The sequence below is a fragment of the Orycteropus afer genome, unplaced genomic scaffold, assembly GCF_000298275.1.
Source record: "Orycteropus afer afer isolate SDZICR_OR568_19922 unplaced genomic scaffold, OryAfe1.0 scaffold00083, whole genome shotgun sequence".
Lineage (NCBI taxonomy): Eukaryota > Metazoa > Chordata > Mammalia > Tubulidentata > Orycteropodidae > Orycteropus > Orycteropus afer.
This window is the reverse complement of record NW_006921670.1, coordinates 8171793-8197230: the sequence shown is the minus strand read 5'-3', so window position 1 is coordinate 8197230 and position 25438 is coordinate 8171793. Positions and strand designations below refer to the sequence as shown.

At 50.1% G+C, this 25438-nt stretch overlaps 1 protein-coding gene across 1 annotated transcript in view; it reads left to right on the top strand.

Annotated features, from left to right (window-relative positions):
• ARFGAP3 (ADP ribosylation factor GTPase activating protein 3) overlaps positions 1-25438 on the top strand; it is a 77096-nt gene that overhangs the window by 20347 nt on the left and 31311 nt on the right. The window contains exons 6-12 of the mRNA XM_007941791.1: positions 1398-1419; positions 3956-4012; positions 5181-5227; positions 5785-5924; positions 12225-12353; positions 13154-13276; positions 22207-22338. Of these exons, the coding sequence (XP_007939982.1) occupies positions 1398-1419; positions 3956-4012; positions 5181-5227; positions 5785-5924; positions 12225-12353; positions 13154-13276; positions 22207-22338 (650 nt within the window). The remainder of the gene's footprint in view (positions 1-1397; positions 1420-3955; positions 4013-5180; positions 5228-5784; positions 5925-12224; positions 12354-13153; positions 13277-22206; positions 22339-25438) is intronic.

Sequence of the window (25438 nt, the reverse complement as noted above, 5' to 3'; positions counted from 1 at the left end):
TTATTTTACTGCTGTAGGAGAAGATCTGTCAGGCCAGCGGCGTTTCGACTGCGGAAATGGCGGGTCATTCAGTAAAGGATCTGGGGCTGCCATGTCTAGCCTTTAGCAAAGTAATAAAACAGCCCGGCCCCCTCCTCACACAGAGCTAAGTGCAGGGAACCAGAGATCTCAGTCTAAGACATGTGTTACATCCAGGAAGAGAACACGGTGAGCTTCTCTTACTCCTGGAGGAGGGAGGGGCCTCCTGTACAGACTTGAGCCTCATCAAAGGAAAAGGGGAGTCAGCATCTGTGTGCCGGTAGCGTGCAGTTCACGTACCAACAAAAGGCTTGTTTCCTTCAGAGGCCAAGAACTCTGACTCCTGTTTCTCTGTCTGAGTCCCAGCCAGTGACTTTATACGCACATGACCTTCACGCCTCCAGAGAAGTCAGACACGCTTCTAACTGGACATTAGCATTCTGGTTTCTCAGAATCATACTACAGTGACCTGGGTTATGTGTCTTATAAAAGTGCAGAAGGTAGTTGGACTTGTTCCTGTGACAACTTAACAGCATAAAAGGCCTTTTGATGTTGAAGGGCACGTGTCGCAGGAGACACATTTACCCCTTAGAGGCCGGATGTCTTGGTTTGGTGCACTAGCACAGACCTAAGATAAGATGGCATGCGGAAGCTGGACAATGAACGAGGAAGACCGAGGAAGAATTGATGTCTCTGAAATAAGGTGTTGGCGAAGAATACTGAATATGCCGTGGACTGCCGGAAGAACGAACACATCTGTCTCAGAAGGAGTGCAGCCGGAATGCTCCTTAGAAGCAAGGAGGTCAAGACTCGGTCTCACCTGTTTGGACATGTCAGGAGGGGCCAGTCTCCTGGTAAAGCAGAGGGTCTGCAGAGAAGAGGAAGACCCTCAAGGAGATGGATCGCCGCTGTGGCTGCCGGGGTGGGCTCCAGCGTGGCAAGGATTGTGGGCGCGGGACACGGCTGGGCAGTGTTCTGTTCTGGTTTGTGTAGGATCGCTGAGTCTGAGCCACCCGACAGCACCTAACAACAACAACAAGGTAACTAAAGACAGAACAAAATGTTACTCTTGTAAACATTTTTCAATCTACACTTTTAACAGATGAGTTTCCCGGAAAGGCTTTCACCGCAGAATCCCTGTCCCCGAGCACCTGTGGTAGCCCCTTCCTCCGTCTCCCATCAGCATTTCTCTCAGCAGCTGCTGGCTGGGGACACCTGTTGTCTCCAGGCTGAAAAGGGGGCGGGGCAGCCCGATTTCCTGTGTTAGCTCTGGGTGACAGCAGGAGGACGAGAGGAAGGGTTATCTTCACAATGGAACCTGGAACCAAAGTGTCCAGACTGTGTGCTCTTGTTCCCTGACGTCCCGTCCCGGGTCCCAGAGTCGATCCTGGCCCGTGGCAGGTAATCCCTGTGCACACCCAGGGGCTTGTAAGCCGCTGAAACGGGGATGCTGACAGCGTTTGTAGGAGGAAGGAAGACCTTGTATCCAGAGGATATGAAAAAACACTCTGGGAGCTGAGCAGTAGGAAGACTGCAACTCGGTTGACAGTGGACGAGGCTTTAACCAAAGATCACGGGTGCCTAAAAAACACGTTCTCATGGGAGGTGCGAAGCAAAACCCCCCCGAGATGATCACGGCACTTCCGTTGCTGCTGTTGGTCGCCGGGTCGATCCTGCCTCTGCCCCCTGTGCTGCCCGGTAGAACTGCGCCCAAGGGCTCTCAGGGCTGTGACCCTTCAGAACAGGTCACCAGCCTGTCTCCTGAGGCAGCTCTGGGTGGTTTCGAGCCGCCAACCTTTCAGCGCATTTGAGCTCTTCTCCTTTTGTACCACCCAGGGACTCGAGAAAAGCTAAATTTGGGGACCGACAGTACTAAGTGTTGATGAGGTTATGGGGCATCTGGGATTCTCCTGCACTGCTGCTGGGAGTATAAGAGTGCAACCACTTTGGAAAACGGGGTGACAGTTTCTTAAAACATTCTTAAACATTCATTCACTGCCTAACCTGGCAATTCCATTCCTGTGTCTTTATTCAAGAGACGTGAACGTAGGTCCAAAAAGGGACATGTTCCCAGTTGTCCATTGTGACTTTAGTCATAATAGCCCCAAACTGGACACAACACAAAAGTGAATGAACCAGGTCATGGCCGAGCAGACAGTGGTGTGTCCACACGCTGGGATCCTGCTCTACGGGGAGGTGAACGCTGACACCCCTGACGACGGGAACCTCAGAAACCCCCTGCCGACTCCAAGGAGCCACACAGACAGAGTGCCTCCTGGGGCGCAGACTCACCCACTGGGACAGAAAGCAGGCCGCTGGTGGCTGGGGCCTGGAGTCGGGGTGAGGAGGGGCGACTGCAAAGAGGCACGAGGGAGCTTTTGGAGGTGACGGAGATGTCTGTATCTTGATTGGCTATGTGGATAATATGTTTTTCAGAACTTATCAAATTATGCATTAATAAAGTTAATGTTTAAAATACCAATAAAAATATATATATATATTTTTTAATACAAAGTCTAAATAAAATTCCTGACCAGGATCATTTCCTTGGTAAACTAGAAAACAGGGCAGATTTCTGGGCAACTGAAAATTTAGGTCTCTATCCTTGGCATAAAAACCCACTGTTGAGATTGGTATAGGAGATCGTGAACAGAGTGGGGGATCCTGAACAATGTGGAATAAGACTCAATAATAATAATAATAAAAAGACCAGGTTTGCTGGTCTGATAGAGCCTCGTGAGACCCCTGAGACTATGGCCCCTAGTTACCCTTCAGATCTAGAACTGAACTCATTCCTGTGGCTTCCAGCCAAACAACAGCCAGGCATATGAGATGAACATTTGCATCAGGTAGATACGCTGCTTCGAATGATCAACCATGAGAGAACAGAAGGGCAGTGTTTGCACAGGGAGACAGCTCGGGGGGCAGGAGTGCACAGGAAAGAAGGCCACAGGGAAGAGGTGACTACAGGGAGGACCTGGACGAGAGCTGTTACATCGTGGGGAACTGCAGTCAATGTCATGAAACAAAACGTGTGGGAACTGCTGTGCGGAAAATGAATTTGCTCTGTAAACTTTCACCCAGAACACACACACACACACACACACTGCCATCGAGTTGGTTCTGGCTCATGGTGAGCCTATCAGAGGAGCTGTGGTGCACAGTGGTTGAAGCTCTGGCTGCAAACCAGAAGGCTGGCGGTTTGAACCCACCAGCAGCTCCGTGGGAGCAAGGTGAGCCAGTCTGCTTCAGGAAAGACTGACAGCCTTTCGAACCTTCTGGGGCGGTTCTACTCTGTCCTGTAGGTCGGAATTGGCTTGATGGCAGTGAGGTTTAGATTTTTTCCTTGGTTTGTTAGAATTTCCACATAGTGACATACACTGGGTTATAGCCCCCATGGGAACTCCACGTCGCAGAGCAGGCACTTCAGAACACTGGGGGGGCGTAAGGAGGAATTACAGATTCCGTTGAGTAGAGAGACCAATTTCATTTTTGTTCTCTTAGACCCCTGGATAAAAAATACGCTTGTATCTTGATGGACTTTAAAAAGATTTTAATTTTGTGGTTGTGGAGAATAAACAGCAAACCACGCACCCGTCGAGCAGGTCCTACATGTGCAGTCAGTGACACTCATGTGGGGCTTTGAGTGGCACACCTGCCTCACCCTCCTTTTCTGAACTGTCCCCTCTCCTCGGACAGAAACTCCCTGCCCCCTAAGCTCCTGTCTGACCTTTTGAGTTGCTGTTGTCAGTGATTGCAGTGAACTTTTAACTCAGACCCCTAATGATAGATTTTAATACGGAGCTGAAAGGAATGGTGCCCGTTGACAGGACTGGATGAGATGTGTGGGTTGAGCAAGCCGTGTTGCGCGTTGCTTCTTCAGAAATGAGGAGCTGACTCCAGCGCCTGGGTTCACATCCCTGTGCTTCCCTTGCAGACGGACCTCAGGGACCGAGCGTGGAAGGTCTGAATGCACCGACCAAGGCTGCGTCAGGTAATGAAGGTGTCCCATCTAGAGCGTCAGGTCCATGGCCGAGATCGAGCCGCATCTGTGCCTTCCGCATGTGCGTCTCGTATTTTATGCGGCATCGTGACTGGATCTGTTAATGTTGATGCCTCTGATTCACTGTTACGTTCCCAGCATCACAGTGGAGGCCAGAGGGCGCTCACCTTTCCTGTTTACTCAGGAGTGCTTTCTGTTCTCGTTTCTATCTGATTTTACAAGAAGGGAACTGAGTCTTTAATTTTTCACTATCAGGGAGCTGGCACTTACTAGCTTGCATTAGTTGGAAAGCTACTGCCTTGGTGAAATTAACAAAGCGATTAGGAATGTTCCGGATGTACTCATCATGCAGCAGACTTGTAGGGAGTTGGGAGCAGGTCATGTAACCACTACAGTGCAGATCTAGAAGGGTGTCAGAAAGGAAATTTAGGGGGACACCCTTTCCACACTTGAAATGTCACAATGATGCTCTATCATCAGGGCTGTGGTATATGCCATCTTCTCTCCTTTGTGAAAAAAAAAAGGAAGATTTTATTTTTGCTGGGTCTCTTAAACATAATTCTATAATCAGAACAGATTTTATGATGAAAATTCACCCAGAAAATGATTTTTAAGGAATTTTCTCTACAAGCATCATGTCTGTGTGCAGTTTGTAAACTGCTGCTGCTAAAATAATAGAAAGCTTTGTATTTCTTATGGGTTATTAAGCTCAAATCTGTCTGTCCGTCAAGGTGAAGAAGCACATCATGAATGGCTTTCGTTGTACCCTTAAATGCCTGGAGAGCTGATATCGTAAAATACTGTTACCTGGCAAGTTGGTTTTACTGTATGTAAAAAACGTCCCTGAAGAAAGGACCAAAGTGCAAACTGGGGCTCCCCACCTTGCTGTCTCTGGAGGTCAAAGGCCATGCCCTCTCCGAGCGGGGACACTTTGTGGAGTTAGAGCCCGAGAGTGTCTGTGTCCTGTGTCCCGAGGAAGTTCCACGGAGCTAGAACACACTCGGGGACTTGAGTCTTCTAGATGACAACCGAGTGTGGGAAATGGTAGTCTCTGAAACAGTGATGCACAGCGTCTTAGAGCGCATTAAGAGTACGCGAGACATAGAATCATTCTCTCTGATTTCTACTGGTCTGACGTTTTATTTCTGTTTTTTGGCAGAAGTTTCTTCTATCATTAAAAAGAAACCGAATCAAGCTAAAAAGGGGGTGAGTGCTGTGTGTCAGACGTCAGTTGTGTCCGTGGGAAGTGCTTGGGCTCCAGAAGCCGCCTTTGCCACGGTCTCTGTTTGTCTGTGTTTTCCCTTTGGAGCTGGGTTGCAGTCAGTGTACCTTTGAGGGAGTTAGACTTTGTTTACCGCGGTGACTTCCTTCTTAGTGAGTGTCTTCTACACACAATGTGTTTAACGTTTCTTAATTATGACAGAACACTAAAAAATTTAACAAAGGCTGCCAGGGAGACCCACCTGTGTTTATGTCTCTGTATGTGTAACATTTTGTGAGGCTTAACGGCTAGCCTGGCAAGCTTTCAAATACAGAGATGAGTTCAAGTGCATGGCTTGGGTTTGCCATTTCCTGACAGTGTGATCTTGACTTGCTGTGGGCGTCAGTCCCCTCATCTGTAAACTGGGGGTGATAACAGTATGAACTTCACAGAGTTGTGAGGCCAAGCTAGAGAACCCACGTGACGTACTCGTCACATGCCAGGTACTCACTAAACCACAATAAATGTCCACGGTGTTACAAGCAGCTTGTGTGTCTTCTAGCTTGGGGCCAAAAAAGGAAGTCTGGGAGCCCAGAAGCTGGCGAGTAAAAGCTTTAATGAAATGGAAAAACAAGCCCAAGCTGCAGATACGATGAAGGAACAGGAAGACCTGGCCCGGGCAGCACCGAAGGAGGAGCTCATGTAAGTTTGATTGAGTTATAGTAATACGTTTTCAGTAAATTAACTATTCATTAAACAACTCTGAACTTTGCTTTCCAAGTGCCAGTTATCTTTAAGCGTGTGTATGCGCAAAAGTTAGCTTTATGAAAACTAATCCTGCACTGGCATGTGGAATGGACGAGAAGAGAGAGTGATAACAGTGTGAACTTTACACATTGTGAGCAGTAGCAAAAAGGAGAGAACAGTTTCCAGCTGGAGTTGTGGGAGCAGGATGGGATGATGTCAGTGAGAAGGGAAAGAAAGAGATGCATCAAGAGGCGTTTACACATGAAAAGAGGCTCTTCCTCACCTGTCACTTGAGAAACAAGTCAGGACACTAGGAGATGCCGCTTCATACCCGCTAACCAAAAATCCTGCTGCAGAGTGAATTCTGACCCACAGCGCCCCTAGGGGACAGAGTGCAACTGCCCCCACAGGGTCTCCAAGGCTGTCAATCTTCACAGAAGCAAAGCCCAAACCACACCCACTGCCCTGGAGTCCATTCTGACCCACAGCGCCCCTAGAGGACAGAGTGGAACTGCCCACAGGGTCTCCAAGGCTTTATGAAAGCAGACTGCCATATCTTTCTCCCATGGAGTGGCTCATGGATTCAAACCACCAACCTTTCAGTTAGCAGCCAAGCACTTAACCATTGTGCTACCAGGGCTCCTTAACACCCACTAGGATAACTGTGGTCAAAAAGACAATGACAGGCGTTGGTTGAGGGTGTGGAGAAATTAGAACCCTCAGACACTGCTGGAGGGGATGTGAAATAGCACAGTTGCTGTGGAAAACAGTGTGGCAGAGCCTCGGAAGGTTAAACAGAAGCACCGCGCCACTTGGTGGTGCCTGCCAACAGGAGCCCTGGTGGCACAGTAGTTAAAGTGCTCAGCTGCTAACCAAAAGGTCAGTGGTTCAAACCCACCAGTTGGTTTGTGGGAGAAAGATGAGGCGGTCTGCTTCCATAAAGATACAGCCTTAGAAACTATGTGGCAGTTCTGTTCTGTCCTCTAGGGTCGCAATGGGAGGAGCTTTGGTGGCGTAGTGCCTAAGGCATTTGAGTGCTAACCAGAAGGTTGGCGGTTCAAACCCACCAGCCACTCCTCGGAAGGAAGGTTGGACAATCTCTTTCTGTAGCAATACTACCTTGGAAACCCAAGGAGGGGTCGCATGAGTCGGACCTGACTCGACGGCAGTGAGTTTCGTTTGGTTTGGTATAACATCAAAGAGAAGAAGTCCACACAAAAACTTCTACATGAGTGTTCATATCAACATTATTCACTAATGGCTGAAAAGTGGATGCAACCCGGATTCCCACTGGCTGATGACTCGATAAACATACGTGGTCTGGCCATACAACGGACTGTTATTCAGCCAGAAAAAGAAATATGCTGATCCATGCTACAGCACGGGTGGACCTGGAAGCATGATGCTAAGTCAGAGAAGCCAGACACAAGAGACCACACGCTGTGTGGTTCCAAGTGTATATAAAATGACCGGAATAGGCTGACAGAGACAGAATGCCATGGCTGAGGGCTCGCCTGCTAACTGAGAGGCTGGCGGTTCTGTGGGAGAAGGATGTGGCAGCCTGCTTCCTTAAAGAGTATAACCAAAACCAAACTCACTGCCATCAAGTTGATTCCAACTCATAGCAACCCCTCCTTGGGTTTCTGAGGCAGTATCTCTATGGAAGTAGATTGCCCAGTCTTCCTTCTGAGGAATGGCTGGTGAGTTTGAACCACCAGCCTTCCGGTTGGCAGTCAGATACCTTAGGCACTACACCACCAGAGCTCCCCCTTAAAGATTACAGCCTTGGAAACCCTATGGGGCAGTTCTACTCTGTCCTCTTGGGGCGCTATAGGAATCAGCTTGTTGGCAACGGGGGTTTTACAGAGACAGAAAATAGGCTAGTGCTTGCCAGGGGCTGCAGAGGGGATGTGGGGAGGGCACGTCATGGGTAGGGGGCTTGTTTGATAGGTAAGGAAATGTTCTGGAATTAGCGAGGGTTCTACAAACTACTGCGGTGTGTACTTTCAGAGGCTACGTGAAGTCTGGCTCAGTGACAGGAAGCGTAATTACAGCGTGTGACCCAGTGCACTCGGTGACTGAGCTCTGAATGTTCGGTGTCTCCTAGGGCTGACCTGCATCCTTGATGGGTCTCAGTGTGTGGTGGGAGGCTGTGGTGTATCCGAGGTTCTGACCTGCACCTTGAAGGGATCTCCAAGTCTGACTTGGGCAGAGAGGAGAGGAAAGGGAAGAGTTGACAAGGAGGAAGAAGAGGGGGTTCTGGTGTTTGCCTGAGGGCCTCCCTGGATCAGGGACTGGAATGACATGGTGGTCCTTCAAGTCAGGCTGGGTGTTTTCACGTTTGACCTGGGAAGCTGGTCGAGTTCCGTAGGGAGTGCCATGATGAAAGGGTTTGTTGGAAATGAGTCCAGTAGTGAGATCCAGGGCAGAAGGGATGGAGAGAAACTGGGACCCAGGAGGCCAGGTAAGAGACTGGTTTTATATGCAGTCACGTCTCAGTATTCTTGGTAACCATGCCCTGTGAAGGCACCATGGAGACGAACTCATTGTTCCCGTGGGAAATACAGGCTTAGGTTCCCGTGAGCCTCTGGGCACAGCCGTTTCATTAACCCATCAGTGCATAGCCTTGTTTCGTGTGGGTTTAAAGACCTTATTTAACACATACTGTTGATTTCATCCACATCAGATCACTGCCCACAGCCCTGTTGCCAGTGCCTGGACGGAGCTTGTACATCTCACGTCTTCCGTGAGGCCCAGCACAGCCTTGGGCTTAAGGACACGACTCAGCACCTCAGCACTACGTTGGGCCATTTTAAACGACCAAATCCCCAGACAAAGCACGAAAATGCAGAAACGTGGCACTCAGTTGACCGGGGTGGGCGGGAAGGATGCTGTTTACAGCGGGCGAGCTGGCCCAGAAGAGAGCGTCCGCTGGGCAGGGACCGGGTGCGACGGATGACCCAGAGTGCTCTGCACTCTGCCCATGTCTGGGTGACCACGAGGCACCTGACGTCGGTTTGGGGGTTACACACATTCAGTAAGTAGGTCGATTCCCAGATACGGAATAATGACGTTTAAGGCTCGTGAGACGTTTTTGTTTGTGATGGAAACGGGCTGTGGTGGTCTGGAGACCGCATGTGACTGCATGTCAGAGCTCGGGCGGAGGGAAGACAGGAGGGCGCGTGCCACCCAGAGCGACGACGGACAGTGTGGCTTCCCGCACGCGTGTGTTTATTTCACTTAGATGGAGTCTTCTCTTATTCACAAGTGTGTGTGATCGTAGTTTTCGTTTGAGTGACTACAGACTGTGAGGAGGAGGGAATGGTGATGCCTGTTTTGGGGCTGGTTTTGAGGATGCACATGGCTGACGCTCGCTGAAGCCCCTCGGACAACCCCTGGCACTTACAGCGTCGGTCACTGTCATCTCTTCCTGTTCAGTCTGGCACTTTGCTCAGTGGAATTCCTAAGGTCCCCCTGATGGCCTGAAGTTGATACTTCTCCTTGTCCTTCACCTCACAGGACGCAGGGGGCAGCATGGCACTGTGCTCAGGTTCAGTACGCTCTCTGTCAAGTGGACTTTGTCAGGGACGTGGCTTTGTGTTCTCTCACTAGGACCACATTTTCAGCCCGGGAAAAAGGACCAGTGGAAGGGGGGTTTGGGTGGCTTCTCTCGGAGTTGGTGGTGGCTCGGTCCAGACGGCTCACGCTGGAGGTGGTGCTGGTGGAGGCCAGGGTATCTCGAGGTGACTGTTAGCTTGAGTTTTCCCAGGATGCGAGTAAAATCAGATACCGGATGAAGACAGAGGAGGTGGGCCGTGGGAAGCAGCCGTTGCACCTGCGGGTTTCCTGCCTGCAGGCGATGGGGGTGGGGGATGGAAACAGAGGACTCAGCTGATTCCGAGCTGAAGCAACATCCGCCTGGGTCTGCCTTTCACTGGAGCTGACGGGTCCATTGGAAAGGTGGGGATGAGCCAAGCAGGGGTTTAGTGACCTTGACTTGAAACCCGAGTTGGCAGCTCTCTCAGGCTTTTTCTCTTGGTGAGAACAACATCCCCACTATGTCTTAATTCCTGTCACTGCGCCTCATACCCACCTCAGCCCAGCCATCCAGCCAGAGTTGTGACGACCAGGAGAAGCTGCGTATTTTGTTATCCTTAAGGTGTGAGAGCGATTTTCTGCAGGCTCGTTCTTGTCACAGCAGTAAATAAATAACGTTTCAGTTCAGTGGTGTTGGTTCTTGTACCATCAGACAGTGGCATGAAGCCCTCCACGCAGTGCCCTGAGCCGTCCCTTGTGGCAGTCTCAGCCGTGCTCCGGGGCCGGCTGTGTGTCTGACGGTCAGAAGAGAAGGACGAGGCCGCTGCCGCCTGCTCTCTGCTTGGGGCGCCGGCCGGGCTCTGCTGTGTGCTCGAGCGTCCGACACCTTCCCTCGGGCCTGGCCAGGGAGGGCCTCCTGAGTGCAGGACGCTGGCTTCGGGCTTTTCAGCGCTCTCGGGGCTCCCGAGCGGCGCTGCAGCAAGCCTGGCTGCCACAGTGCGCGCTGTCAGCGAGCGAGGGCCCCGTCCCGTGTCAGCAGTCCAGGGGCCCCCTCTCGTGTCTGTGTGACAGAGCTCGGCTTCTCCGGTCGGAGCTCCTGATGATGGAGCTCACGTGTGGTTTCCTCCACGAGGAGATGTGTGTGTTTGCGGGAGATAACATGGGCCTCCTGCCGTAGCCTGTTCTCTGGGAATAATGGTAAAGATAGAAGCTGCCCCAAGAAACAGTCCCAGAAATCCTCCTGGACTCGCTGCAGGAGGGAGCAGGGAAAGCCACAGGGCGTTTTCCTGCGGAGGCATTCTGCTGGCATTCCTGCGGGGATGCCAATTCACTCACGTCCTTAAGGAATTGATACTGCACCTTTCTTAGGGTGGATTTGTGATATTTTACAGAATGTTATAAAATCAGTCATAACTTGGAAACCCTCCTAAGGTAGGTGCATCACTTTTTTGTTCGGAGAAGGATGTCGCGCAAAGGGGAGGGGCGGTGAGAAAGGGGAGGACCCTCAACGAGGCGGATGACGGGTGGCTGCAGCGACGGCCCCAGCACAGCAGGTCGGGCAGGGTTTCGCTCTGTTGCGCGTGGGCTCACTGTGAGGCGGAGTGACTCGCTGGCACCTGCCAACCACAGCATCACTTGTCAGGCTCTGAAATTTCGGTACTGACTCAGGTGGCACAGTGCTGCCCTCATCACTCTGCAGGTATCGTTTTCTTCATGGAAAATGAAGCATTTACTGCATCGTTTGGAAATCTGGAAGTCAGGCCAAGGTCTCACATATCCTTTTACACTTTTGGTGTTTTATTCAAAATAGGTGTTGGATACACAGGTGCTCAGTGACTGGCTGGTGGGGCTGATGAGTACTGTCTGGTTTCAGACGCTCTGGGAAGGCTGCTTACCTAAAGAGACTGAGGGGAGGGCTCCGTAAACTGAAGATCTCTTGAAACTTCATAACCATCCTTCATTTGTCTGCAAACTTATCATAAAGATGTAAACTCACATTTATGTTGCTGTCTTCATCAGGGCGAACCAGTCGGGCCGGCCTTGCACTTTTGACATGTCACGTGTGGTGTGTTGTTGTTGTGTTGTTATTTGCCATCAAGTCAGACCCGACTCTTAGCGACTCCTCCTTGGGTTTCTGAGGTGGTATCACTGTGGAAGTAGATTGCCCAGCCTTCCTTCCGAGGAGTGGCTGTTGGGTTTGAACCACCAGCCTTCTGGTTAGTAGTCAAGTGCCTTAGCCGCTACGCTAGCAGAGCTCCCACATTTATTTATGTTGTTGTCTTCATCAGGGTGAACCAGTGGGGCCAGCCTTGCACTTTTGACATGTCACATGTGGTGTAAGAACATGCTAATGCATAGTTAGTGACAGCCTGATTGTCACTGCCATACATAGAAATAATTAGGTATATGTTATATTATTATCTGCTAGTAGGTAACATAAACTGTGGTTGTGTGATCAGGGAAAATAGGAACTGAACAATTCAGTGATGTGGGTTCAGCAGCAACCAAAACCTAGCTGTGAGCTCATTCCAGCTGCCTTGAGCATCTACTCCCAAAAGATGAGTAATAAAAAAAGATGCCAGCTTGCCTTTCTAATTGTGAATTATGGCAAGGAACATGAAGCCAAAAGTATAAGTTACATGTTTCATTTTGCTTTGTATTTTAATTGAAGAACCCAGGGTTAAAGCTAAATTAAGGATCATGTGGTCTGTCCCTCAGTGTGTCATCGTTACGATTAGCCTACAAGGACCTTGAAATACAGAGGAAGAAAGATGAAAAAATGAACATCAGCGGCAAAAAAAAAGTGGAATCAGAGAGACTTGGCATGGGGTTTGGAAACTGCAGAAGGTATGTGCGGTGGTACCCTCTGGGTTCCAGGGTTTGAACCTGTTCGCAAATCATAACTGTGTTTTCCTTGGGCCATGTTAATTTCTACTTTGGAACTATTTTCTGTTATTCCTTGCCTTCTTTAATTGTGTTACTTGACTACAGTATTTAACAGAGCATGAAAATTTCCAAACTCGGCTCTCAGGAAAGAAAGCACTGGTCTGAGTCATTGGTAGGCATGCACTGGAGTAGATACCATGGACATGCCTGTGGATGTCGGCACGGACACGCCTGTGGATGTCGGCACAGATGGCTTCATATGTGTCAGCCACAGACATGCCTGTGGATGTCGGCACAGACATGCCTGTGGATGTCGGCCACGGACGTGCCTGTGGATGTCGGCACAGACGTGCCTGTGGATTGGATGTCGGCACGGACGTGCCTGTGGATGTCGGCATGGACGTGCCTGTGGATGTCGGCCACGGACGTGCCTGTGGATGTCGGCACGGACATGCCTGTGGATGTCAGCACGGACGTCCTCATATATGTCAGCCACAGACATCCCTGTGTACATTGGCCACAGACGTCCCTGTGTACACTGGTCACAGATATCCCCATGTATGTTGACCGTGTGTGCAATTAGTTAACAACCTTCACTGGTTTAATATTTTTAAAGACTTACACCTCCCAAAAAGGATTGTTTTTATTGCTTATGTTTTAACTGCACTTATTTCTTTTTGGTCAGCATATGGATTAGAAGGTGTGTTCTTGGGCAAAAGCACACGTCTGTACCAACTATGTTTACCCTCTGTTTTCTCCAGTGGCATTTCCCATTCCGTGACTTCCGACATGCAAACCATAGAACAGGAGACGCCCGTTGTGGCAAAACCAAGAAAAAAGTATGGTGAAGACAGTGATGACTCCTATTTTACGGCCGGGCCCAGGTAAGAAAAAACATATGGCGAAGACAGTGATGACCCCTATTTTACGGCCAGGCCCAGGTGACCAGTTAAAACCGTCCTTCAAGTGTCCTTTTGAAAAGCAGTGGCTGCTACGGGCTGACCGTTTGATCTGCATCAGGAGCAGGCACAAATCAATTTTATTTCATCGTTTTTAAAAGCTCTGGCTGGAGCCAAGGCTGTCCTTTAGAATGAAATTGGGGAAATGTTTGTAAGTAGATAATGTTTGGTAATGTTATATGTTTCATAATAAAATCAACAACCAAGAGTTGAAATTAGAAGTAGGAGAGATGTGTTTATCTGAAATGTGAAATTGGAGAGCAATGCCAAGCCCCAGAGGCCCGTGTTAGGTTGTTTAATTTTATTGAGGCGTCAGCCAGCAGTTGGAATATCTCCCTGCTGAACCTTAGGGCTTCGGCAGGTTCTTGGTTTCAGAAGCCAGCTTCAAGAGCTCCCCGTCGGCAGGGAGAGTGTTAAACTCGGCTGGTGTTCGCGTTTCTGAATGGGGAGCGCTTTGCACTTCGAGGGGGTCCCAGGATGAAGCCCGGCCTGTGTCCTTGGACACGCCCTGGAGAGGGCCCTGGTTCCGTGCAGAGACAGGGTGATGAGTCTCACCTTGAGTCAGCGTGCTCGGTGGGGGTCAGCACAGGGGAGGGCCTGCTGAAAGGGCACCAAGTGGAAGGGTGCAGCGTTCGCCCCAAAACAAAGCCCCGAAGCAGGAAAGTGGGACAGACTGAAACGGGGACCCTAGGGAGGAAGTGGGAGGAGTGCTGCTATCACGCTGAGGGAAGGACAGCTGACGTCACAGGTAAAATGGGAACAAACTGTTGGGTGGAAAACTAATCCACTCTGTAAACTTTCACCAAACCTCAGTGTAAAAAAATAATTAAGAAAAAAGGTCCCAAGGAAACCTGGGATTTCACTGTGGCTGGGCACCAGCTGAGGACGGAGGAAACAGGAGCATAGACCCAGGAGCCAGGAGGCCTGCATATGGATCCCAGCTCTGCTACTTACTGGCTGTGTGACCTTAGGCAAATTACTTAACCCCTCTGTGCTGCAGCTTCCTCATCTGTACACGGATCAAGAGGCAGTTGTTCAAACTGAACAAGGGGGATACCGTATGGTTTAGGATTGGAAAAAGTGCGGGGCAGGGTGCAATGAATTGCTTGATGTGGCCCTTCTAGCCATTGTCCTCCATTCTGTGGTGTTTTGTAAATCCCATTATCCATGCCTGTTTGGGGTGGTGTGGTAGTTAAGGTCAGGTATCAGCTTGGCTGGGCAGCTGGTAGTAGTCATTCCCTATAACGACTGGCAATCGACTCTGTGATGGGATTTAGGTTAATTCTGTTGGGACAACACAAGTGGAATGTATCTTGAGTCCTGCCTTGCTGGAGGGTATAAAAAAAAATTGCCACCCTTAGCTTCCCTGAGGGTTTTACCTAACGAATCTCCTGGGAAGATTCGCTCGCCTCTTGCTCTGGCTTTGATTCTTGGCTCATCGTCATCTCACCCCTGGATTTGGGACAGCAGCCGCCGTCTGATCTGCTGATCAAGGTTCATCTAACCCTGAGAGTTGGGAGGATCCGCCAGACCTACTCACGGACCTGGGACTCGCCAGCCTGCCAGCCTCCACCACTACTACTACGTGAGACGAACCCTTGGGTGTCTGTGAGTTCTGTGAGGCGTTACAGCGAAATTCAGAACCCTAAGACTGGGGAAATTACTGGGAGGAGGAGGGGTTAATGTCTGAGATGATGGAGTGGCACGGTAGTTTGGACATTTGGGACATCTTTGACCTCCGCCTCATGGGGACCAGCCTTGTGCTGATCTTTCTAAGAGAAATTGTTCAAGCACAGGGTATTATCCTTTCACCATATTTATTCAGTCATCTGTATGCTGGCAAATAATCCGAGAAACCAGACCATATGAAGAAGAACGCAGCGTCAGGGTCGGAGGAAGACTCATTAACGACCTGCGATACGCAGATGACGCAGCCTGGCCTGCTGAAAGTGAGGGGGACCTGAAGTGCTTCAGTGTGGATTATACCTCAACATAAAGAAAACGAAAATCCTCACAACTGGACCAATCGACGACATTCTGATCAATGGAGAAAAGGTTTGAAGTTGTCTAAGATTTCATTTTACTTGGATCCACACTTAGCAGCCGTGAAAGCAGCAATCAGGCTATCAAAGGATATGATTCCATTGGGCAAATCTGGGTAAAAGACCTCTTTACAGTGTTAAAGAGCAGAGATGTCACTGTGAAGACGAAGGGGACCTGACCCAGCCGGGGTGTTTCCAGTTGCCCCATACGCACAGGAAGCTGGATGATGGAAAGAAAAGAGTTAGGGTTTGGGGGAAGAACACCAAAGAGACCGTGGACAGTCGGGAGAGTGCACAGCCATAGAGGTAACGCAGCCGCAATGCTCCTTGGAAGCGAGGCTGGCGAGACCTCAGCTCACTGACTTTGGACGCATTCCTGGAGGGACCAGGTGCTTGTCTGGAAACGTAGAGGGCCCATGTGAGTGAGGCCCTCCGTGAGGTGGCTTACCACGGAGCCTCAGCTGCGGGCTCAGGCATACCAAGGTCACGAGGTGGAGCAGGCCGGGCAGGCCCGTTCTGCTCCCGGAGGTCACTGTGAGCTGGAATCACTTGACCACAGCCACCACCAGCGTCATTCTTCTTTTATCAGCTGCATGATAACATGGAAATGCAATCCAGGGGACTGTGTGGCTCAGTCTAAATGTTTGATGGCTACTGTTAGGTAATTGATTGAGAACACTGAAGCCCACCGTCATGGTGGGGTTTGTGAAAATGAAATGAGTGTGAGCTGAGCGTAGGCAGTGCTTACAGCGGGCCCATCACGCACATCTCGGAGGGCACTAGAGCTGACTGGCAACTGCACAGACTCAAGGCGTTTTCTTTTAAAATGGCCCTGTTGCCGCCAAGTGTGGAGGCCTGGATGCATTCAAACTTCCGCCCGACCCGTAACCCATCGCCCTGGCCGAGGAAGGCATTGGTACGGGAGGCGTAGTGGACGTTCATCCTGCTTTACCAGGGACCTGAAGACCACGCTCATCCACAATGGCCTCACATGTGGGATTCATGGAGCTGCCACAGCCTTGGACCAGCACCCAGCCCATCTTTGTGTGCTTGCTCCCAACTGTGACGAGCCTGTGTTTGTCAAGTTAGGGGAGGCCCTTTGTGCCAGACACCAGATCTACTGCGTTAAAGTTGGTGACAAGAAGCTAGGGATGTAAGACTCACAGAGAGAGGAGAACTTCTTGAAGTGTGCTTGGCTGCAGTTGTGTGGCGATTAAGGACTGTGACAAAGACTCTCAGGCCAGGATGTCACTGAAGAATATTTCAAATGCAAGAAATGAACAAATAAAAAACTTGCCTTATCTAACAGTTGTATGCGCATACCTGTTAACTGTTAACTAGAATCTAATTGTGAGATTGTACATTTTTACATCCAAGTTCACGGAGAAGTGTAACAAACACTATCCTTAAAAAATTGTCTAAGCATGTTGTTGGTGTGTTGTTGTTGAGTTGATTCTGGCACATAGCAGCCCCGTGGGGTGGGGCAGAATTGCTCCTAGGGTTTCCTAGGCCATATTCTTTATGGGGGCAGATCACCAGGTCTTTTCTGCTGTGTAGCTGCTGGTGGGTTTGAACTGCCAGCCTTTTGGTTAGCAGCCAAGCACTTAACCACTAGGGCTCCTTCTATCTAAGCATAGCTCCAGGTGTTTGACAAACGGAAAGAATTTTGGTGGCCTGTGGTGTTCCATTCCAGTGCTTTCAGGGCCTTGGATGGTTTGATGTTACCTCTGTGGAGTATTGGGTAACCTTTATCAGGTACCAGACTTCTCTGTACTTACAAGTTCTACCCAACTTGTTCCTTTATGAAGTATTTAAAGGAAATACATTTTACACAGGATAAAATTCACTTTGAATTTGATTTGAAAACAGCAGGCATGTCAAACTATTTCAATATACACTTTAGATGAGGGTCAGAGGGAACTCTGGGTAACACTGGTTCTCCAGCCATCTGTCTGTCCTCCCCAAGGCTTATATGAACATCCGTTGCTCCTTTGCACCCCTGCAGACGGTACCATAGGAAGGCAGAGAGAATAAATTTCAAGTCAAGTCAGTGCTATAGCTGGGTAACAGGGTTGGGAAGAGAAACAGCTGAAAGGCGAAGTCACCCCCTGAATGGGCCCCAACAGCCTTCTGGAGGGCCGCCCTGGCTCCTGAGAGGGGAAGTCACCCCCTGAATGGACCCCAACAGCCTTCTGGAGGGCCGCCCTGGCTCCTGAAAGGGGGAAGTCACCCCATGAATGGGCCCCGACAGCCTTCTGGAGGGCCGCCCTGGCTCCTGAAAGGGGAAGTCACCCCCTGAATGGACCCCGAGCCTTCTGGAGGGCCGCCCTGGCTCCTGAGAGGGGAAGTCACCCCATGAATGGACCCCGACAGCCTTCTGGAGGGCTGCCCTGGCTCCGGGTCACAGCCCGACTCTCCTGGAGCCTTCTCTGCCCACAGGAACCTACAGGACCCTTTAGGCTTCTCCTTAGTCAAAGGGTTAGTGGAGAGTTCGCCCCCAAGGCTCTTGTTGCTACGAAACAGTGAGTTATGATTTGGGGCCTGGGAGCAGATGGTGTTTTTGTGTCAACTACACACCAGAGACACCTTCTCATGGCCTGTGGGTGACCAGCAGGACCATGGATGCCTGTCTTGTCCCTCGCGGTAAGGTGGCCACAGTGAACAGAACATGGTGCCATCGGGTCCTTTGGTAACTGAGGAAAAGTAAGCAAAGACTTTCTGCCAGCAAGTAGCTGAGTTCCATGAAGGCTTTTACTGCCTCCAAATTATTCATGAGCCCATTAGAACTTGGATACTATGAATTATGAAGGAGTATTTGCTGTTTCTGTTAACAGGAAGATCAACCCTGTCCTTGGTTTCTGTTTTTGTGATTGTTATTATTGAGCTCCATTGTTTCCGGAATATGGAATAAGGAAGGCGGGCGATCTGCCTGGCCTTGGGAAGGTAGTGTGGGCTTCAACAGAAGAGGCACATGGCTATGGCTGCCAGTCAGATGGAGCCTGACTGCAAGGTGCTCCTGTCACGGGATTTTAAGGAATGTTTTCAGAGTTGGTAAAGACGGGGTGGGCATGGGGGGCAAAGAGGAAACGTCAGAAGTGTTGCCAACCGGGGTCTGGGAATCAAGCCATTAAAACTAAAAAGTACCCAAACTCACTGACATCAAATCGGGGTTTCAAATTGTGGATAACATTTAGAAGAATGGGAATTCCAGAACACTTACCTGTACTCATAAGGAACCTGTACAGAGACAAGGAGGCTGTCGTTCGAACAGAACAAAGGGATACCGCATGGTTTAAAATCAAGAAGGGAGTGCGTCAGGGTTGTATCCTTTCCTCATACTTACTTAATCTGTATGCTGAGCAAATAATCCCAGAAGCTGGACTCTATGAAGAAGAACGTGGCATCAGGATTGGAGGCAGGCTTGTTAACAACCCGCGATACACAGGTGACATAGCCTTGCTTGCTGAAAGTGAGGACTACTTGAAGCACTTACTGATGAAGATTAAAGACTACAAGCTGCAGTATGGATGACACCTCCACACAAAGAAAATGAAACTCCTCACAACCAGACCAATACGGAGCATCATGATAAATGGAGAGAAGGTTGAAGTCATCGGGGATTTCATTTTACTGGGATCCACAGTCAACACCAGTGGAAGCTGCAGTCAGGAAATCAGGCGTCATTTTGCACTGAGCAGATCTGTTGCAAAAGACCTGTTTAAAGTGTTTAAGAGCAAAGACGTCTCTTTGAAGAATAAGGTGCGCCTGACTTAAGCCATGGTATTTCCAGTCATCTCACATGCATATGAACACTGGACAGTGAACAAGGAAGACAGAAAAAGAGTTGATGCCTTTGAATTATGGTGTTGGCGAAGATACCATGGACTGCCAGAAAAATGAGGAAATCTGTCCTGGAAGGAGTGCAGCCGGAATGCTCCTTAGAAGCAAGAATGGCCAGACTTCGTCTTCCCTACTTTGGCCATTTTGTCAGAAGGGACCAGTCCCTAGAGAAGGATGTCATGCTTGGTAAAGTGGAGGGTCAGTGGGAAAGGGGAAGGCCCTCAACGAGATGGACTGACACAGTGGCTGCAACGATGGGCTCAGGCGTAGCAGGGACTGTGAGGCTGGCGTAGGACTGGCAGTGTTTCGTTCTGTTGTACATGGGGTCACTGTGAATTGGAACCAACTCAGTGGCACCTAACGACGACAACAACAAAGGTTTGGAGGTCAAGGAAGGCTGTGTGTCCTCCGAGAAGCAAGTGTGCCCCAGCTATTAGTCACCTTCACCCTGTCCTTCCAAGGGGCATCTGTCTGTCTCCCAGCGAGTGGCTGAGAGCCTGTCATAGCAGAGACACCTGCAGAGTGCCTGGAGTGCTCCGTGACAGACACGTGCTGCTCAGGGGAAGCAGGCAGGCCAGCTCGCTGTCTCCCTCGGGATGTGGAAGAGCTGAGCTTTTTAAAATACCTGATGCCCCCGCTTTCAGGATAAGCACATTGACGTGTGCGAATGAAGCATGGTCCTCCCTGGGAGTACACTGGTGGCTGTGTGTGCCGTCAAGTCAATTCTGACGCATAGTGACCTCTAGGACAGAGTAGACCTGCCCCGTAGGCTTTCCCAGACCGTAATTATCACGGGAACAGGTTGTCAGTCTTTTTCTTCTGTTTGGCTGTTGGTGGGTTTGAACCATAGACCTTTCTGTTAGCAGATGAGCACTTAACCATCTTGTCACCCACGGCTCCTTGGGATGATGCTAAACCTACAGAGTTCTAAGTCCCAGGATCTCAGAACTGAAAGGAACTTGAAAGTCCAACCTGCACATCCCGTGCTTGACCCCCCCCCCAAGTGGGCCCCAGTTTCTGCTTGCACCCCTCCTCCTCAGCGGGCAGCCTGCACAGTCCCTGGCAGCTCTAGGAGGTAACGCCGGCTCGGGCCTGGCCGCCTCCTGAGTTTCTGGGCTCCAGGCAGCCTCCCTTTGGTGCAGGCTCCAGGGGCAGGGCCTGGCTAACGTGTGCTTATTAAGTGTTTCTAAAATTCCTCTGAATGTCTCATCTTTCAAACCTTCCTGCTCTGATGTGACCTCAAGTCCCTTCATCGTCCCAATCTCTCTTCTCTGAACAGGGCCCAGTTGTCCCTGTTCTTCAGGCAGAGCCCGTGTGCAGCACTGACCTGTTCATCAGCGTGTGCCTGGCCCAGTCAGCTTCTTGCTGAAACCCATAGTTCCCTTCCTGGGGAAAGGCTCGTCTTAATGACTTCTTGCTGGAAAAGGCGGAAGCTGCATTTAGACATTCTGCCTTCCCTCTGTCGTCCATATAGAATCACCTCCTCTGCTTCAAACAGCAGTTTGTCCCGCTGCCTGCCCCCTTTTGTTTCTGATGGGGGACGGCCAGGCGATGGATTGGTTCTTAAGGTTTTCTTTCCCAAACCTCAGCTCATTTGGGCCTTGGCAGGTGGGGCGTGCCAGGCTCCTGATGCCCTCTCACGGTCGTCTTTGGCCACAGGCCCTGTCACTCCCGAGTGTCCTCTCTACCATGTGACTCCGGGAGCGAGGCCCCTCGGTGCTCCTGTGTGTTGCTCTGGAGAAAGCCTGGCTGGACTTGACGCATCTCGGCTCTCTGCAGTTAGCTTCCTGCCCTCGCGCTCAGACTCCGGGATCTGCCTCTCACCCCTGAGCTTGACCCCTGCCTTTCTAGAGAGGCTGCTGGCTTCCACCCTGAGACGTCGTGAGCTCTCAGACAGCCGCTTGTTTCTTATTAAGGCTCCTGGCACTTCCAGCCCCCTACCCAGTCTCTGCCCTCCACCCAGGAGACCTTGCTACGCTCGGTCAAGGGTTCTTCTCTAACCGGGCAGGCCTGGAAGCGGCCGTTGACTTCCGCTGTCTGGGTCACTCCCTGCTCAGGGATGCTCAGCTAATGAAGGGTGCACCCACCCTCAGGCCAGCACCCCCTCTGAGACATTCACAGATGGAGTCAAGTTGACTTCAGGCTCCAGACGGAAGGAACAGGTACAGAATGGCTCTGTGATCATCATCTGTAGCTCTGTGTCTGACTCCACACGGAGGTTAATGAGCGTCACGGACTCTCAGTGGTGGTTAGCGGTATGATTGGTGCCTTGTGCCATGCTTAACATGGAACAGATGCCAGCAGGAAGCTCCTCAAGAGGGTCAGCCCTCCCGGGCCAGCCGCATTATTTGTGACTGCCCAGAAAGCCCTACGGGACATCTCTACTCTTTCATATAGGGTCACTATGAGTCGGAATCGACTTGACAACACACAACAATTTGGTGGAAGTAGAATTAGAAAATGGAATATGTAAGTTTATGTCACTTAGCTCATGACAATGTCATGTGTTGCCCAGATAGGCTAGATTATGCTGCAATAATAAACATCCCCCCAAAATTCCAGGGTTTCACTCGACAGTGGTTTGTCTCGCGTGTGTGAAGTCTGCTGGGGGTGGGTTGTCCACACACCTGTCCTCTGTGGGGCATCTTGGTTGCCCAGGCTGCTGGAGGGTTAACCTGCCCGAGGCTGCACCACGTGGAAAACGTGACCGGTCCCACACGGCCCATGCCCAGTGATCAATACTGACCAGTCACCCTTGGATGTTATGTTCTGCTTTCATTTTTGTTTGTCCCTCAGCCAGACGGGTTGAGGACCGGTGCTTTAAAGGCTTTGGAAATGGCGCACCTTGTGTCTGCTCCTGTTTTGCTGGCCAGTTCCAGTCTCCTGGCCAGCCCTGAGTTCAGGAAGTGGAGGAGGACCGATGGGGGTGACCTGGAAGCCCGCCACTGTCACCAGCTCCTCTTTCCCATGCAGGTACTTTGATGAGCCGGTGGAGTTACGGAGCGGTTCTTTTTCCACCTGGGATGACAATTCAGACTCCTATTGGAGAAAGGAGGCTATCAAGGACACTGATACAATTCTGAAAACCACGGGCTCTTCAGACAGGTATGAGCAGTGAGACTGTGGGGCTGTAAACAGTGACACTGAGAGTAAGATCACCGGTAATATGACATGGAGGCCTTTCTAAGTCTAGTAAGGGATTTCAAGAATAGTCTTTGCATTTTACGTATGTGTTTCTGAATCAGGAAGCACATCAGAATCACCTGTGGACCTTTGAAAAAACATGTACACGTGGATCTTCCCTGGAGAGTCCAGGGTTAGCAGTGGACAAGGCCAGGAATGTGTCACTCTCCCACCACCCCCCTCCCTTTTTTTTTTAAATAATGTTGTGTATTTGGTGAAAGTTTGCATAGAAGATAAGGTTCCCATTTGCCAGTTTCTGCACAGGTTGTTGAGTGGCATTAGTGAATTCTTCATGACGGGTCAGCACTCTCTAACTGCCGTCTGGTTGTTCCATCTCCAGTTCTCTGCTTTCCCTGCCCCTCATTGTCTTCTCTTTGCTTTAGAGGGATTGTTGACCTTTGGATTAAGACCTAGGAGTGGGGTTGCTGGGCTTAGAAGCTTAACTTTATAAGACACTGCCAGGCTGTTTTCCAGAGTGGCTGTGGCGTTTTGCATTCCCACCAGCAGTGTACAGAGGTCCAGCAGCCCACAGCCTCACTGTTGTTTTGTGTGCCGTCGAGTCGGCCCCGACTCATAGCGACCCCTCCTTGGGTTTCCGAGGCAGTTTCACTACGGAAGTAGATTGCCCAACCTTCCTTCTGAGGAGTGGCTGGTGGGTTTGAACTGCCAGCCTTCTGGTTAGCAGTCAAGTGCCTTAGGCACTATGCTACCAGAGCTCCTAATAACAACATGCCTGAAGAACTTATTTGTAGCAGAGGAACACTGATGATGAATTCTCTCATTTTTTGTTGACCTGAAAAAGTCTTCATTCTTCCTTCAGTTTTAACAATATACTCACTGGGTGTTGCATTCTGGGTGGACAGACGCTTTCTTGCATTTTAAATAGGCTGCTCTTTTGTCTTCTGGTTTGCATCTTTTCTAACAAGAAGCTGCTGTATTTCTTACCTTTGTCTTCTCCACGTAACATGTCCTTCCCCCCCCCTTTGTCTGTTGTCAAGATAGTCTCTGACCTTTGATGTTTTGAGGCGGGGAGTTATCACAGGAGACGTAGTTATCTTGCTTGGTGTTCTTTGAGCTCTTTGGATAAGTGCCTGGCATTAATTTTGGAAAATTCTCGGCCATTACTTCTTCAAATATTTCTTCTGCCCCTTTTTCTTGTTTCCTTCTAGGATTCCAGTCGTATAATGTTAGGCCATTTGATATTGACCAAGCCCTCTTGGATGTTATGTTGTTTTCATTTTTGTTTTTCATTCTCATTTCTCTTTGTGTTTCAGTTTACATAATTTTTATCTGTCTCTTTCCAACTTCACTAATTCTCTCCTTGGCTGTGCTGAGCCCACTGATGAACCTCTGGGAAGCGTTCTTTATCTGTCGCCGTGTTTGTCATTTCTGGTATTTCCATGTGGTTCTTTATTGCACTTTCCATGTCTTTACTGAAATTGCTCTGTTGGCCATGTGTGTGTTCACCCTTTCTGCTTGAGATTTTAACGTAATGATGATGATTTTCAATTCCCTTGTCCTATGGTTCCAATATCTATGTCATATATTCATTGACTTTTGACCATGTGTTGTTTCTCTTGTTTTGTTGTTGTTGTTAGCATGTTTCATAATCTGTGCTAAAAGCAGTGTCTTTTGTGGGTCAGTAGAGACTGATTTAGGAGCTCTGGTGGTGCAGTGTCTAAGACATTTTACTGCTAACCAGAAGGCTGGCGGTTCAAATCCACCAGCCACTCTTCGAAAGGAAGGTTGGGCAATCTACTTCCGTAGTGAAACTGCCTTGGCAACCCAAGAAGGGGTCACTATGAGTTGGATCTGACTCGACGGCAGTGCGTTGCATTTTTTGTTGTTGGAGACTGATGTAATCAATACATATGGCTGAAAATTGGTACCCCCGGCTTTTCCTGGCTCGTAGTGTAGGGAACTTGGATCAATCTAGTCAGGAATTAGGCTGGATTTGGGTTTAGTTGCTGCAGTGGTAGCCCTCAGTGAGGCTTTAAATCCCTGTAGCATGACTTGAAGGAGCTCTGGAATTGTAGTAGTTCCAAGCATTTGGCTGCTAACCAAAAGGTTGGTGGTTTAAACCCACTAGCTGCTCTGTGGGAGAAATAGGAGGTGATCAGCTTCTGTAAAGATTTACAGCCTTGGAAATGCAATGGGGCAGTTCTACTCTGTCCAGTAGGGTCACTATGAGTTGGAATCAACTAGATGGTAGTGGGTGGGAGCATTCCTTGTGTTGGTGGGGCTGCTTTGCACAAGGGTTTTTCCAAGTCTGTGTCCTGCCCTCAGCTTTAGGCCTTCTCTTCGCTCCTGCACCACAGACAAGGTTTCCTTCCACACTCTCGACCCTCCTGCAGCTGTGAAGTGCTGTTACTTATTGCTTGGGGCCGGGGCCAGTGCCGGTGGTGGTGCTGGTGGTGCTGGTGGTGGTGCTGGTGGTGCCGGTGCCGGTGCTGGTGCTGGTGGTGCTGGTGGTGGTGGTGCTGGTGGTGGTGGTGGTGCTGGTGCCGGTGCCGGTGGTGGTGCTTGTGGTGCTGGTGGTGGTGGTGCTGGTGGTGCTGCAGGTGTTCATCATTCAGCCCCACGCTTACACCAGCCCTGTGTCTCTTCATTTGGGAGTGAGGGTGGGGATTCTGGCCCACTCTCCAGGAGATGAACTGGGCCCAGGACTTATTCTTTTCCCTCCCCCAGGAACAGAGGGTTTTTTTCCCCCCGTTTCCCTCCCTCAGTCACAGCGGGTCTTCACTGTGCCCATAGCTGCTGCTGTTCCCTTCCTTCAGGCCTGCACTGGAGGAAAAGCTTATATGTGAGTGTGAATTTCCTGGGATCTGCAGTGCCTAAGGCATTTCACTGCTAACCAGAGGGCTGGCGGTTCAAACCCACCAAAAACTCCTCAGAAGGCACATTGGGCAACCTATTTCCATAGTGATACTGCCTCAGAAACCCAAGGAGGGATCGTTGCTATGCGACTCGGTGGCAGTGAGTTTGGTTTTTCTTGAGGCCCCATGGGTGATAACCCCTCACA